The sequence below is a fragment of the Heterostelium album genome, assembly GCF_000004825.1.
Source record: "Heterostelium album PN500 unplaced genomic scaffold PPL_contig15, whole genome shotgun sequence".
Classification (NCBI taxonomy): domain Eukaryota; phylum Evosea; class Eumycetozoa; order Acytosteliales; family Acytosteliaceae; genus Heterostelium; species Heterostelium album.
The window spans coordinates 598,616-616,156 of NW_008805092.1; the positions used below are offsets into that span (position 1 = coordinate 598,616).

General features: G+C 35.0%; 3 protein-coding genes across 3 annotated transcripts; all 3 read right to left on the reverse strand.

Moving 5' to 3' along the window:
* Positions 1-102: 102 nt before the first annotated feature.
* On the reverse strand, positions 103-6,669 carry dhkA (histidine kinase; the record flags this gene model as incomplete). Its single annotated transcript, XM_020577281.1, has 4 exons — positions 103-1,366; positions 1,460-1,634; positions 2,427-5,588; positions 6,204-6,669. 4 exons carry the CDS (start codon positions 6,667-6,669, stop codon positions 103-105), a joined length of 5,067 nt encoding a protein of 1,688 aa, XP_020432955.1.
* Positions 6,670-11,719: 5,050 nt separating this feature from the next.
* On the reverse strand, positions 11,720-14,833 carry pufA (RNA binding protein; the record flags this gene model as incomplete). Its single annotated transcript, XM_020577282.1, has 4 exons — positions 11,720-12,020; positions 12,462-13,777; positions 13,842-14,476; positions 14,551-14,833. 4 exons carry the CDS (start codon positions 14,831-14,833, stop codon positions 11,720-11,722), a joined length of 2,535 nt encoding a protein of 844 aa, XP_020432956.1.
* Positions 14,834-16,241: 1,408 nt separating this feature from the next.
* Positions 16,242-17,478, reverse strand: PPL_06426 (uncharacterized protein; the record flags this gene model as incomplete). The annotated part of the gene is made up of 2 exons (XM_020577283.1): positions 16,242-16,280; positions 16,825-17,478. The coding sequence occupies 2 exons, from the start codon at positions 17,476-17,478 to the stop codon at positions 16,242-16,244; spliced, it is 693 nt and encodes a 230-aa protein (XP_020432957.1).
* Positions 17,479-17,541: the final 63 nt, after the last annotated feature.

Below are 17,541 nucleotides of genomic sequence, written 5' to 3' on the forward strand. Positions count from 1 at the left end.
TAATATTAATTTAAACTTTAATTTTTAAGTGTGTTGTTCTGTTTTAGTTTGATTTGATTTTAATGATTGTACAATTTGTTTGATTGTTTTAGTTTTAGTTTATTAATGTTTCAATTCTTTGAGAGCTGGTCCGAATCTTTCAAAGAATTGGTTGATGTGCTCTGGCTTACAGATGAGCATCGGTCTCATACGGATGGCGTTGACACCGCAACCACCGGTTTCAACACCTTTGGCTCTGAGGATGCTTACCAATTGGTCACGAAGTGCCGGTGTTGGAAGATCGAATGCAATGAATGTACCGAGACCACGCACGTTCGAGATGAGCGATGGATTCTTTGATTGGAACTCAAGGAGACCGGCCTTCAAGTAGTTACCGGTGACGGTTACATTCTCAAGTAGGTGATTCTTCTTGATCTGCTCGACGACGACTTCGAGCTCGAGTGCACGAACGGGGTCACCCATCCAGGTGTTGAAATTACGGTAGCTCTCCGATGGACGGTATTCGATGTTGTGGTAGAATCCGGCGGCTTGCATCTTCTTGGAGAATGTCACGATGTCGGGTGGCGAACTCAAGTTCCAGTGTTCGTGTGCCCAGAATTTACCGGTCGCTCCCATTCCGGTTTGGACTTCGTCGACGATCATTGAGACATCGTGTTTCTTGGTGAGGTCACGTAGACCCTGGAAGAAGTATGGCGATGCCCAGTTGTCACCTCCCTCCGCTTGGATTGGCTCAACGATGAGACCGGCCACTGGGATGTGCCACGACTTGATGAGACGCTCGACGTCGGCGAGACAACGATCCTCCTCGGCACGGTTGGCAGCGGCGTTTTGCTCGAGTGGGTATTTGAGTTTGGGGAATTCCGCTGCTGGCCAATCGAAGGCGGGAATGTCGAGTTTGTGGATTGCCTTGGAACGGGTGGTTGAGAGTGTTCCAAAGGTACGTCCATGGAAACCACCACGGAACGAGAGGATAGCGAGCTCCGGTGAACCTGGTGCCTTGTTGTTCATGCAAGAGTGGATCTCCTCCTCGGAGAATGGCTTACCGCCACGCTGAGTGTGTTGGTAGTGCATAAAAACCGCTTTGTAGGCGCATTCGTTGGCACATGATCCGCACATCGCTGTGAAGATGTTGTTCAATCCCTTGGGTGCCACTTGCATGAATGAGTTTTCAATGAGTGCTGGCCAGTCTTTTGGTGGCAACACACCGAGCGATGGACGATTGATAATTGTGGAGATCCACTTGTCCGACTTGGCTGCCTTGATCAACTCTGGATTGTTGTAACCGATTGGAATTGATGCAATCTGACAATAGAGATCAAGAAGAATATTACCATCTACATCAGAAATATAATTACCACGTGAGTTACTAAAAATAAATAGATTGATTGATCGATTGGTTAATATTAGTTTGTGATTGCAATCTTATTAAGTCTGTATAGATGTGATGTTTGTTACATACGAATAATCAGCAAAGAAGTGAGTAGCTCTTGGATCTTGTAAGTTATTCAACTTTTTATAGAGATCCTTTGATTGTGGACCTGGAATTGTGGTCTTTACAATTGGCTCACGATATTCACCTGGGAAATCTGGACATGGACTTGATGGTAATGATTTCGAAGCAAAGTATCTAATACCTAAAGATTATAGAAATTGAATTAACATTTTATTGAAAATTTTCAGAAATAAAAAAGTATATATAGAAATAGATTTAAATAAAAAGTGTTTATAATACAATACCATTGACTAGATAGTTTGGTTTTAATGATGATCTAACTGAATGAATCATGATAATTATATTATTAGTATATATAATTTAAAATAAACTAAATTAAACTAATAAATATATATAATTATAGGAAAATGAAATAATAATAATAATAATAAATGTTTGAAAAAGAATAAGAAAAAGAAAGAAAAGTATGGTGGGTGTGTTTGCAAACAGTGTAGAATTGATTGAAAAAAATAAATTATTAAATTAAATTAAGATTGTTAGAGCGGATTAAAAGGTTTTTTTTTTTGAAATTTGATTGTGGGGGTGTGATGAATTTCACATGATGGTTTTATTAAAAAAAAAATTTATCATATTTTTATTTTTTTTACAATTCATATTAATCCTGGTTTGGGATATCTTACTTAAAAATCTTTAATCATGCAAACTATATTCTACAAAAAAATTAAAAAAAAAATCTAAAATCCTTAAAACAAAATGATATGGTATCAAGAGGAATATTGATTTTTTGTGGATTGTGGATTGTGTTGAAATAATTCAATTATTAGATCTATTCTATTAACTCATATATTTGTGAATCAATATCGTTTTAATATTTGGATTACATAAATTGTTTTATTTTTATTTTATTGTCAATTGTTGTAAACTCCCCATTTTTGAAGTGCGTCGTTCAAACCTGAAAGTGTGATTGGCTTACTGACAAAGTCGTCCATTCCGGAATCGAGACAATCTTGAACGAATGTTTGTGATGATCCAGCGGAGAGTGCTACGATGTTCATACGCTTCCATGCATTCTCTTTCTCTTTGCTACGAATGATTCGAGTGGTTTGGAATCCGTCCAACACTGGCATCTGACAGTCCATCAGAACGATATGGAAGCATCGCTCCGAGAGTATCTCTTTGAGTGCTTCCTTACCGTTCTCAGCAACTACAGTCTGCCAACCGAGTCTCTTTAGCAACTGAGTGATAACCTTTCGATTCAACTCGTTGTCTTCTACGAGTAGCGCCAATTTTCTTGGTGCTGTGGTGGCCGTTGCAGAAGCAGAGGTTATCGCAGGTGTTTGTGGCGCTGCGGGTGCAGTTGGTTTCAAACTCTCGATGGTTGGAGTGCTGGGAATGGAGGATGCAGGAGTGCTCATGGTGGTAGTGCTATTCGGACTGTGACTGGAATCACCAGCTACAACACCGCTTGCAACATTGTTGATTTGTGGTGACGATATTGGTGTAACCGCATTGTTATTGTTGTTGTTGCTGCTGTTTTCGGAGATCTGAAGTGGTGTGACTGGTGCCGATGGAACTTCTTCAATTCTCGGTGCAGAAAGAGTGGAGTAATGTTGAGTCTGAGATTGATGTTGATGTTGCTGTTGTTGATGTTGATGCTCAACTGCAATCAATTGAAGTGGAGGAATAGGTTTGACAACTTTGAGAAGCATTGGAATGAGTTTGTCGGCGAGGGCAGGACGACGCATCCATTCGGAGCCGGGCGGAATCGTTGGACGCAGCTTGTTATTCTTAAAGTAACTGCTCTGTTTGGAGAGATTGAATTTCGTTGGTGCGAGAATGACATAGGGAGCATTGGGGATCATGTAGGTCTCTGAGAAGATTTCCAAATCCACGAGCACCAAGTCGATGTGATTGGCACCCCAGTCGCCAGAGGGCGCACTCAGATGTTCATCGAATGATTTAACAACCAATCCCATCCACTCGAGTTGTTCTCTCAATACACGTTCACTCACTTTATCACGGCAAGCAATCAGGCAGAGTTTCTTGTTGAGTATCTCAATGCCAAAGGTTTCTTGTCCACCGGTTGGCGAGCGACTAAAGAATGACTTTGGCAGTGACGATGGTGAGACAAGACTGAGTTGGCTCGGTGAGGTATTCGACTTTTTGAATGGAATTGTACATTTGAATGTACTTCCAAGTCCGACGGTACTACTGACATGAATGGTTCCACCCATGACCTCTTCGATAAGTCGCTTGGTAATCGACAGTCCCAGACCGGTTCCACCGTATTTTCTTGTGGTGGAATTGTCAGCCTGTGAAAACGGTTCGAATATTGCTTCGAACAACGATTGCGGTATACCGATACCGGTGTCCTCCACAGTGATACAAAGATGTATGGTGTTGTCGGAGCGCGACGAGTGCAGCGGATTCAGCGATTCCACGACACTGATATCACATAGGACATGACCGTGCGAAGTGAATTTGATAGCATTCGAAACGAGATTGAGCAGAACTTGACGAACTCTCATTGCATCACCGATAACTACATCGGGCACATTCGGAGGTACTCTAAACAAAAGGTCGACATCATCGTTAGTCGCCACCGACAACATATAAATAACAGCTTGTCCAGTCTCGATTATAGAGAATGGAATTGTCTCCATCTTCAACTGTTTCGATTCCAACTTGGAGTAATCAAGAATATCATTGATAATGGTTAGCAATGCTTGTGAACTCTTTTGAATGGTTTGTACATAGTCTCTTTGTTCTTCGTTCAACACTGTCTCCAGCAGCAAGTCGGACACACCGATGACACCGGACAGCGGTGTACGCACCTCATGAGAAACCGTCGCAACAAAAGCAGATTTAGCTTTATTCGCTTCCTCCGCTGCTTCCTTCTCGAGAATCAAACGCTGCATGTCCTTACGCGATGTCACATCACGTAGTGTTCCTGCCATACGCAGCTGCGAATCCTTGGTCAACGACTCACTAACAACCTTACCACGCATAATAATATAGAGATATCCACCGGTTTTCTTTCGCATACGACATTCAATCTCAAAGATACTGGTCTCCCTGATGATTGTCTTTTTAATCTCCGCGATGAATCGCTCTTTGTCCTCGGGGTGAATGAGCTGTGTCAAATGTTTCATATTCCAAACGGCCAGTTGATGAGTGTTTGGCGATGCTATCGATTCCTCCAGGAGAATCGGACTGAACAGTTCGTCGCCAAACACTTCACCGGGCGTAGTTGAATCTTGTGAACGCAGTTCCTCACAGAGTGAACGCGACTGGTAGTGATTCTCCTTGGATTTCAATATCTGGAACCATCGCGATGATATGTGGAGTTCACCGGAATTCATCTTCCAATCCCACACAGCGTCCTCACTACCCTCCATCGCCAACTCCAAACGCTCTTGACTCTCAGCGAGTGCACGTTCCGCCAGCTTTCTGTTGAATATCTCCTTGTGAAGATCGGCATTCGTAAGCGATAGTTTGATGTTGTGTTTGGTGTTCACGGCAAACCAGAATGCAACCAGTCCCGCCAGAATCAGACAGACTACACCAATGGCAAACGGATAGAAAGAGTAGTGTTTGTTGATGAAATCCTGTGACGGCGTGAAAGCAATCATCCAATTACGACCACCGACATTCATTGTATTGTAATAGAGCGTAGCTTCATTAGATTCCAACTCTGGTACGGAATCGATGCTCGTCGAGTAACTGGTATCCAAATTGGTAGGAGCATAAGAAGGACGATAGTAAATGAGTTTTCCACCGACTTTTTTATCGGAGAGATCGAAAATATAGAGATTAAGTGAATCTTCTTCAGTCAGACGATTTAGTGATGCAGAGACGAGTTTGCTAATAAAGAAACGACAAGAAGCATAGCCAATCAATGCTCGACGACGATCCTCAACCGTTGTGAACAAAGTTCCAACTCTGTAGACAGCTTGATAGATATAGAGGAGAATAGGTGTTCGAGTTGCATCGTACGATGAATCCGAAGCAGATGTCGATGACGACGACATTGTATCGTCCTCGAAAAAAGGACTGGTAACAGCGACTCGCTCGCCAGTGTCACGCGCCTTATACAACGCTTCACGCCGCCATGTATCATTGATAATATTATAACCTAGATGATTGTCGAATGCCGATTCCGGCTCGGAATACAATATGGGAAAGTACATTTCCGCTGGCTCTGAAGGCACCCGTTTCAGGGTGCCATTCACAAAGATGTGGTCGGTGATGATAGTGCTGTACATGTCCTGCCACTGCGCGCGATCCGTTACGAGCGGCGCCCACATTATCCCCTCTAAACCCTCAGAGTTTACCGTCCACAAATTGGAGAACGGTAGGAATTGGTCGATCGACGGCGCCGGATACACAGACATCAGTAGCGCCAGTGTCTGGGTGACGTATAGCCGATTGGCAAACTCGACCCGCAGCATAGTGAAGCGGTCACGCGCCACCCTCGAGAAATCAGAGGAGATCGACGTGCTCTCTGCGTATCGCAGGACGAGCACAGCCAGCACGGAAATCGATGCTCCAACGATAAACAGTCCGACTATGATTGCCCAGGCGCGTCGTCCCATCCCCAGCAGTGAACAGTACTCACTGAACGGGTCGCAATTCGTTTTTGTTGGGACTTCGCGTGGATTACTGCGAATGCGGATGGCGCGATGTGGACGACGCTTTCGTGCTATGTCCTGGCCCAGTGTTTGGAGTGTGCCTTTGCAAGGCGACATACCGTCGCAACACAGCCCGTTGTGATGACACAACTTACTGGTGAGGTTTGGCGTCAGCTGTGGAGAGGCCGGCACTATTGTTGCACCGGCAGTCGGACTTAATGGCAGATTGCCACTATTATGATTGTTAGATTGTAATTGTGGTGGTGGAGGTGGTGGTTGTGAGGAACGTCGTTTTATTTGTGAACTTTCTAAATTACTATTATTACTATTATTATTATTATTATATCCTAAAGAATTCGATAATTGTACATTATTATTATTATTACTATTATTATTATTATTTCTACTATTATTATTATTATTACTATTTATACTAAAACTTAAATGTCCTGGAGATGGAGGTGTTCCATCTGAATCTCCAACCACCACATCATTTGGATCTTTCCTCAGATCCACCATTTCCACATCGTTACTATTACTATTATTATTATTATTATTATTGTTATTATTATGACTACTAAACATTTTTTCGAATGGATATTTTTGTAATGTTTAAATTACAAAATTTATAAATAAAAAAAACAACTATAAAATATTTATTAATAAATAAAAGTATGTTAGCTTTATGTTATAATAATAATTTATCATTATTATTATTATTTAAAATTAAAATACAAACCTCTCTATGTTGTCTTTTTGGTTTTTTGTTTCTTTTTTTGTTTTGTTTAGCTACAAAAAAAAATAATGATAATTTCTGTACATAAACAAAATAGATGAGTTAGATGTAAAATTGTTGTTGTTGTATTAATATTGATGACTGATATCAACAATAAAATAACTATTGAGTTGACTGTATGAAGATTTCTTGATTCTAAACTTATAGACTGATCCTAATCAACAATAATGTTTTGATGATGAATGATTTTTATCACACCAGATTTGCCAACTATTCCACATAACTTTAAAGTTTGAAGAGTATTTGCTATGTTGATTGTTTGTTTTGACAAAGAAATTGATTTGATTTGAACAAGTGAATTCAATTAATATATAATATGTCCAACTGAAAATCGATTGTTGGAAACTAACTAACTAACTAACTAAATAAATAATTAATTTATTATTACTATTAGTATCTATTATTATTATTGTTATGATGCTTTTAACTATTAAGCTTCAAGCACTACAAAGTTTGATTTTTAAATAAATGTTAACTTGATAACTTGATTGATTGATTGATTGATTGACTTATTAAATATTAATTAAAATAAATAACAAATAAATAAATTTTAAAACTAAAACCAAAAAAAGAAGGAAATAACAAAAAGGTTGTTAGTTTGACAAAATTGAATAAATAATTATTTTATTATTATTATTTTTTTATTATTGTTATTATATTATTTTTTATTATTGTTGTTTGTTATTGTTGTTGTTGTTAATTAACTGTTATAGTTGCTATGTTGTTGTTTGTTGCACTGTTGAGTAACTATATATTTAGTTTACTAATTTATCTATGTAAGTAAATGTGTGTGTATGGTGTGTTTTGAGTGAGTGAGTTAGTGACTTAGTGACTTGTGAGTGAGTGTAGGTGAGTGATTGAGTTGTATTTATTAAAACAGAGTGATATGATAATTATTTATTGATATTATAAGGTGTGTTTATTTGTTGTTGTTGGTTGTTGTTATTGTATTCTAGCATATAAAAGAACAAGGAAGTGGAAATGGTGGGTAATTTATTGATTGATTGATTTTGATTTTGATTATTATTATTTATTTATTTTTTTTAGGAGCAGTAACAACAATAACAACAACTAAGTAATAATATAACAAATTCATGAAGAACCATATTAGATGGATAGAATGAATTGAATTGATCAAGCTTGGAAAAATGGAGATAATTTGATTTTTTGTTATATTTATAAATGTAAAAATAATAATTGGTAGTGGTGGTAGTGGTAATTATAGTAGTAGCAGTAGTAGTTTGATGTATCAAATATATAAATGACAATATATATATATAATTTGATTGTTTATTGGTGGTTGCCTGGGTAATGAGCTTGATTGGAGTGGTTGGGGTTTGGATTATATTGTTTTTGTTTGTTTTTATATAAAAGAAGGAAAAGACACTCTGTCACTCTTACTTCTTTCCTTTATTCATTCATTTCAAACTCTTCATGCCATTAAATAAAACCAACACACACACCACGATTATATAAATATAGATATACAACCACACTCCCCTTGAAATGGTCTACCTCTACTATATATTTCCTCATTCCAGCCATCTAACAATAATTTGGTTAAGCACGCCAAAAGTTTTTTTTTTTTAAATAACCAAAAACATCATCATCATCATAAATCAATAAGTTGGTTGTTGATTTATGATGATGATTGAAATTTTAATTTTAAGACAGGATGAAATACCTGTTTGTTGTTTGATACACACATGATTGATTTAACAACACAACTCACACATCATCATACAAATTAAAAATAAAAAAGATAAAAGTAAAAATAAGGGGTGGAATTTTGATTTTGATTTTTTTTTTTTAATAAAATTGGTTGGTTGAAATTTGTTTGATTGATTTGATTAGTTAGGGTTTGGTTTCCAATATTGACAACTATAAAAGTGTGCTTTGTTTTCAATTGCAATTAAATTAATAATAAATTTCAAAAAGGTTATTGAAATTTTGTGTTCTATGATTTAGATTGTGATGTTGTTAAATGGTTGGTTGTTAGTTGTTTAATTATGATTGTTTGTTGCTGTTGTTTTGTGGAATTGCAATATGAAATGTTACTGTAAATATATCACCACCACAATTATACCTTAAATAATTGGTATTCCCTTTTTGATCTATTTATAAATTAAAATTTCCAAACCATAAAATATCCAACAATCCAGATTCTTAACAATAATAACAAAATGGTGGGAATCTACCCATCGATTCTCGAGTGCATGCAAACATATATTTATAAAACAGATCATTTTGCTTATTAGATTGTCTGTTTATTGTTATAACAATCATGTCAATTCTATTACTATTACATGTTTGTTTTAAATATTATTTTAATTAATCTTATTAATTATTTTTATTATTAATTCGATATAGTTGGATGATTATATTTAATATCTACTTGCTGTACCTCTGCTGTAATTTATTTATAAATAAAAAATTGATGGTTTTGGTCCAAAATAAAGTTTATATTTCCGCTACTATTATATAACCATTATTACTATTATTATTATTATTGCTAATTAATTGATAATTGGTACTGACAGAATTGAAAATAGATTTTACATGATTTATGATTAATTAATTTTTTGATAGATTTTGATTGGTTTGGGATTGGATGTTTTTTTTTGTAAAAAAAAAAAAAACAATAAAAAAAACCAAAAATGAGGTCTGAGAGGTGATCAACCAACGAATCACATTCATTTATTTAATTAACAAGATTGAATGGCAGATTTTCAAATTTACTATCAAGATAAATGACAGATTTATAAATATAAAGACTATTGACTACTTTACAATTGTAGAAAAATAATAATTTGTTCAGATTCTTACAATAATAACAACGATGAACGATGATTTATTATGATAACTATCTATCTATACACTATTTATTCTTTTTTTATTATAACCTACTTTACCTTTGTTTTGTTTGTTTAAATAAATAAATAGAGATTGAATGGAATGATGTATGTATGCTAATAACTATTTCTGTAATATTGAATTGAACAGAGGATGTGAAATCTAACGAATTTGTTTTGTTTGGTGATGTCTGACAATTCAAACGTTGATGATTACTTCTAATTAAACTAAATTAATTGACTAATATTCTAAGATTTTGATTGGGTTTGTTTTACTATGATAATACTATTACTATTTTGCTATTATTAATACTATCTATTACTACTATCTATTACTACTATTACTACTATTACTACTATATCTGTTACTTTCTTGTTTTAGTCTAAAGGGTTGTTTCAACAAAAGATATAATATACAGATATATAAAATTTGAAGGTAGATATAGATATAGATATAGAATATAATTAAAAGTGAACCGTTCAATTGAATTGGTTGTGTTTGTTATTGGTTGGTTGATTAAGGACACACACAAAGTGTTCAAAGGAGAAAGAAGAATAAAAAAAACAAAACAAAAAAGAACTTGTGAAGAAAGATTTACTAACACATGTGGTGCATAATCAAAACCAAAACACACTCTATTTGTAATGTTGTTGATTAGAGAGATCTAAAGTTGTGCACAGGGATAACTTTTGAGCTAAAGATTTAAAATCACATGGATTAAAAAAAAAAACAAAACAAAACTTTTATAGGTGTTTCAACAAAATACAAAGACAAAGATACGCTACTAGGTAGTTGTTGATGATGTTGATAATGATTACTTGGTTGAGGGGTGATTAGTATCAAAAACTGTTTTGTGTGAAGAAGAATAAGTAATGTTGGGTTTTATTTTAAGAGTAAAAAAAAAAAAAATATATTATTGAGAGCCTTTGATTCAACAAAAAAAAATCATGGTTTTGTGTGATGAGGGGCTTGCTAAATTTTTTTTTCGAAAGGTTTTTGATTTGAAAGTCATGACAAAATAGGAAAAAAACATGCAGTGCCTTCATTTTTTTCATTTATTTGATTTTTTTTTTTTCCTTTTAAGGTAAAATCATTAGTTTTTACACAAATTTTAATCAGAATTTAAATCTAAAAAATGTTTTAGAGATTTATAATCAACAATATTCGTTATTTTAAAAATAAAACTTTTGAGGATCTCAAAATATATCAATCAAAAACAATATATCTATAAATTGTAAGTATTAAATTATATCATACATTCGAATCGATAGTGGTGCATGTGCCATACCACCTCCATTATTATACCATTGCCAACTTTAAGTTGATGATTAAAAAAAAACATTAACAAGAGCATACTGAAACCACATATCATCGCAGTAACACTTATTTAGTTACTTTAAATATAGATGTTGTTTACTATCTTTTTTGTATACATCTCCTACTTCCTTTGGTTTCTAGTGACCTTTCCAATTTACAATTTACTTATTTTATTATTTTTATTAAAAAAAGTAGCAATATTTTTATTAAAAAAAGATTTTGTCAAAAAGTAGCAATATTTTTGATCAAAATAAATAAAGACAATGATAAATTAAAATATATTTTTTGTATCTATAGTTTATTATATATAAGAAATTAATTTAAGTTTATATTTTTTTTTTGGTTGATTTACTATTTTTTCTTTTTTTTTTTTCTTTTCTTTTTTTTTGTTTTGTTTCTTTCTATCTGTATTTTGTATAAAATCAGTTTGTTCCTCTCCAAACTAATTAGTTTAAATTAAAAAATATAGTATATATATGATTAATATATGTATAAAAAAAGATATTATTATTATTATTTTACTATTTGGTATTTTGGTGATGGTGATGATGGTGGTGGTGGTGTATTAGATGTTGTTTTGGTGAATGTGACAATGTTCATATGCTATTATTATAATGTTTTGTTTTGTTTTACTATTATTATTATTATTATTATTATTTAATATTTTAATTAATTATAAATATTCTGATTATTGGTTGGTGTTGCCATTTTCTCAATTCTCGATATTATATGTTTTCCATAGGTTACTTTCTTGAGAGTTTGAATATACGGTTGAATACGGTTGATAATTAAATCACGCTGAGAGTTATCGACGATATCCAATATTTTTTGGATTACATAGTTTGCGTATGGGTCTTTCAGGACCTTGAGCATTACGTTTGATCCAGCACTTGGATCACCCAATATTTCGTTGATGATGATTGCTCTCTCGTTGGTGTTACCGTACTGTACGCACTTCTCAATGACGTTACTGGCGAACTTGTGTTGACTCAGCTGGTAGATCTGACCTTGGAGCTTCTGGACGATGGCGGTCTTGTCGGCGGGCGTTCCGTGCTCGAGCACGTGTTGGATCACGTAGTTTCCGTATTGGTCTTGGACGAGCGAGACGGCACAACGCATCAGTTCCTCGAGAATCGGTGCGACCTGGCTGTCGTTGCAGTGCTCCAGTATACGCTGGATGACACGGCAACCGTAGGGGTGTGTGGCGAGGTCGTAGATGTGTCCGTTGAAGCTGTCGATGATGAACTGGATCAGGTTGGTTGGTATCTTTTCGATACACTTTTGAATGACGTGGTTACCGTTCTGGTCGGTGACGCACTGAACGATATGACCGTTTAACTCCTCGATCAACATGATCTGCTGGTCGAGTTCGATGGATTCAATGGCTTTCTGGATGACACGGCAGCCATACATCTGGAGTGCCAATGGCAGGATGTGTCCCTTGAGTTTGTCGGCAAGGGTGCGCTTCTGGTCGGCGGTTCCGTGCTCAAAGAACTTTTGTAGAACATAGTTTCCAAAGACGTCGGTCATCAGTGAATGCACGGCGTATATCACTTCGTCAAAGACGAGTTGCTTGTCTTCTAGACCGGCCGACTCTATCTTTTGTTGAATGATACGCGATCCAACTTGATCTTTGCTAAACTCGGCTATATGACCTTTGATGTCGCTGAGCTCAAGCTTCATTTTCTGTGCACGGAAGTCTTCGAGCAACTGGGATCTAGAGGTAGACGAAGCACTGCTACTACTATTACTATTGTTATTGCCATTGCTATTGTTGTTGTTGTTACCATGTTGTTGTGCTGATGATGGTTGTTGTTGTTGTTGTTGTTGTGGTGATTGTTGATTTGTATTATATGGTGGTGATACTTGAGTCTGTTGGTTGTTATTATTATTATTGACATTGGTTGGAGCTGACATGTCCTCTGGGTGATGATGGTGATTGTTGTTGTTGAAGTTGTTGTGGTGTTGTTGTTGGTGATTGTTTTGACTATTCACATTGTTTGGATGGTGTTGTTGTTTCATAAATTGTTGTTGTTGTTGTGGTTGTTGTTGTTGTGATGTTGGAATTCCATATTGATTATAACTCGGACTATTTGAAGCATTGATAACTGGCGATGGTGTATTTGGTGAGGTAATGTTTGGCTTTCGTTTTGGTTGGAATTCCTTGATGTCTTCATTGGGGCGAATGGGTCGCATCGATGAGAGTTGTTGCTGTTGGTTGTATAGCTTCTGTTGATCGTTCATATTCATATTCATGTTCAAATTCATACCCTGCTGGTAGTAATCGCGTGAGTTATTGTTATTGTTGTTGCTATTCAGGTAGCTACTTGGCAACATCGGTGGTTGTTGTTGTGACTGCTGTTGTTGTTGTTGGTATTGATTTTGCATTCTCGATTGTTGAAGATATTGTTGTTGTTGTTGAGGATCGTTCTTCATGTGTTGTTGTTGTTGTGGTTGATAATATTGTTGTTGTTGTTGCTGCTGTTGTTGATAGTGTTGTTGTTGTTGTTGATGTTGCATCTGTTGTGGACCTCTCTTTGAACTTGATCCATTTTGAGTAACAATATTCTGTCCACGTCTAGAATCTTTCGATGGATATCCCATCACTGCAACCATTGGATTCATCGATACATTACCCATCATCTGAGGTGGTGGATACATATGTGGAACCATTACGCCACCGGTGGACATACCATATGGATATCCATAATTCTGTGAAGTTTCATCCTATTTTCGATTGTTTGTCAATGATTGATTGTTATGATTTAAAGAGGTGTTTGATTGTACTTACATCATTGCTATTATAATCATCATGATGACTATGATGATCTCTACCGTTTAATTCAAATTGAGGATCGTTTAGTGATGGTTCACTAATTTGTGGGAAGGATTTCGAGGACAATCCATGAGCGGATGGAGGAGAGTTCTCTTCGATGGTAGCTTGTGAACGGCGACGTTGGTGTGATTTTGGATCGAGTGCTGTCTTTTGGTAGACTGGCGATGGTGTACGTGGGAAATCTTGTTGAATCATGTCGACCAATGATTTTGGTTTGCCCTCGAGTGAAATCGAATCCACCGATGAAGGCGAGTTGTTCAACACGATATCGGGTGACTGCTGTCTCAAGATACTGGTTGGCCCTATTGCATGAGAGGGCAGAGGTTTCTTCAATGACATCTCTTTCTCTTGAAGAGCATTCAACTCTGGGAAATCATGCTCTTGCTGCTGTTGTTGTTGATGCTGCTGTTGTTGTTGATGCTGTTGCTGCTGCTGCTTATTCATTGGCTGTGGATGGTGTTGTTGATGTTGATGTTGATGCTGCTGGTGTTGATGTTGATAATGTTGTTGTTGTTGTTGTTGTTGTTGATGATGTTGTGGATGTTGATGTTGTTGATGTTGCATCTGTTGCATTTGAAATGGTTCATCATCTGTTTATTGAATTGGTAAGTTATTAGCGATTGTTCAATCATTTGAAAAACTAGAACAAAAGAAATTGACATACTTATTTTCTTGTTGAAATAGGCTTGATATGGAGAGATGAGAGGAGGTGGTAATCTAGGATCCAATGGTCTCTGTGAATAGTAGTAGTTATAGTATTGGATGTCGAGACGTGGATCCTGTGGTGAGATTACCTCTCCGCTATACTGTGGAAACTCATCCTCCGGTAAGACGGGTGGTGCAGAACTACTTCTCGATATGGTCTGATCGAATCTCGATTTGATCGTCAATTTTGAAAGGTCAATTCCATTGAAATCATCTCCCAAGAAATGATTGGAATTATCCATTATTATTATTATTTTTACTAACTATTTATTTTATTTTTATTTCTATCTCTAAAGTCTAATTTATTTTTGATATAAAAACAACAACTCGGTTTGTGAATATTAATGATTAACTAACTAATGCTATCTTATTATTATTATCTATATAATGTAACAACAAAATAAAAAATATGTATATTTTTTTAAAGAAAAAAAAAAGGTGAAAAATAAAAAAAAATAAAAAATTTTAAGCCAAACTTCTGAACAAACGAAAGATTGCCTTTTTTTTTCTTTTTTCTTTTTTTCTTTTTTTTTTTTTTTTGGGTGGTTTTTTGGTTATGAGATGAGTGAGAGTATGTGAATGTGAATGTGAAAGGGTGGACGACGACGAAAGAAGAAGAGGGAGAGGAAAACTACTACTTCTATTCAGTTGTTTGTTGGTTTTGGTTTAGAAAATATATATATTATATAGACACAAAAAGGAGTACTTGAGAAATATACAACTATTAAACAATGTTTACAATGTGTTGCAACAAGTCAGTGTGAAACTCGTTGCTGATATTATAATATATATTTATAGAAATATATAGAAATATATAGAGAGAGGTTACCGAAATTTATATTTTTATTATTTAAATATGAAGTGTAACACTGACTGGGTTGTTGTTGTTATGTTATTATTTGATTTTTATTTTTTTTTTGAAAAATAAAAATATTAAATAATTTTTAGTTACTATTTATTATTTTTTGTTTTATTCTGTTTGTTTATACTATTATACAAAAAGTTGTTGAAATTATTTATTAAATATCTAAATAAAAACAAATAGAATAGAAAACAAACAAACAAACAAACAAATATTTATATATATAAAGAGAGGAAGCTTTTATTTGTTTGTTTGAAGTTTAATCTGTACTTTCTACTTCTGAATCTTTTGAATTGTTATCTTTCTTTACTTTTTACTTTTTAAAACTACAAACTAAACTAAACTAAATAAACATAAACTACTTCTAACCTACTACCTATCTACTAAACTACTGTTTACTCTTTCAAAAAATAAAAAATAGAATAGCAACAACAAAAAATATAAAACTATAATGAAATAGTTTGAATATTTAATATTTATAAGTTTCGATGTAACAATAATATAAATATAAATATATATCTGGTGTTGTTTTTTGTTGTTGTTGTTGATAAGACTTACTGTTAAACTGAGTAAGCAGGAAAAAAGAAAAATAAGCGTTTGGAAAAAAAAAAAAAAAAATTTGTATTTTTTATGTGGTTGGTCATGAAAAAAAAAAAAAAAAAAAAACTAGTATTTTTTCGTCCTTTTAATTTTTATGAAATTCATTTATATTTGAACTCAATGAAATGAATAATCCATTGGATTATTCCATTAAACCGTATAATACATTTATTCATGTATTTTTTTGATCAATTTAAACTCAGCGATTTTGGATAATCAATCAGTATCTTTAAATAAACAAATACTCATATTGAATGAACAAATAGTATTTTCTTTGTTTTTGTAAATTTACACATTTAAAAGTTTCTCACATTTTAATATCATAAAATATCTTTGTTTCAATGTTTTCATATTAATCCTGGCACATAAATTTACAGCAATTTTAAATTTCCAAACCCAAAAAATTTTGTTTTTTTTCAATTAACGCATTTGAACCAATCTTTGTAAAATGTTGAAGTTCAACATTCAATATTTATTGTATCTTGATAAGGTGGTGCTGTTGGCGGGGTATGAACGTTTTTTGACTTTCGATGATGACGACGATGATGATAATGATGATTCCCAAAATTGAATTTTGGTTGGATTGATGAATTGGTGTTCTCTGGAGAGCGTGGGGTGTAGCAGGCTGGAGAACGACTTGATCGTTCGGATTCTCATGCGCATCAGTTCCAGTGCTTCGCTTGCTGTGGTGGGTGCGTGCACTGCCAGTGTCTGGTTGTCTAAGATCCAACGGAATCGCCAGCAACCGCCTAGGTTCGTGGTGATATGTACTACAGGGACACTCGAGCGAATCGAAGCTGCCAGCAGCTGGGAGTAGGCTTGCGATCTACTGTTGACAACGGCTTCGGCAGAGTCGCACAACGCAATGGCAAAGACGATTTGCGAATCCAACTCCTCTGGAGGTGTCAATCGGTGACAAACAACTACATGCACACAACCCTGAAGTATAAAAGAGATATATGGCAGTGCAGTATAAAGGAATTCATCACCCCTATCGGAGACATTGTAGAATTGATATTGATTACCATCTCCAAGATCGTAATATCTCTTCAAATGATCAATACAATATTCAATATTATCTTTCTGTTGTTGTTCGTCTTCTTTATGTTGTTCTTCTTCTTGTTGTTGACCTTTATTATTCATATTACGAATACTACTACTACTACTACTACCAATACCATTTTCATTGTTTGTTGTTGAGATAGTCTCCTCCCCCTCTTCCTTTACATTCACTTCTTGGTCTTTGGAAGATACCGTCATCATTGTCTTACCATTGATTCTCTCTGGTTTGATGGAAGACCAATCGAAATCTGGTACCTCGGTAAGATTCGAAGGAAACTGGAATCGATTGATCACCTTTATCTGCAAACCAAGTTCATCTTGAATCGTCTTCCACTCTATATCACTTGTTTCTGACATTGACATCTTCATAGTCCATTCAGACAAAAATAATAAATAAATTTAGTTTAGTATAATGGATTATCATCA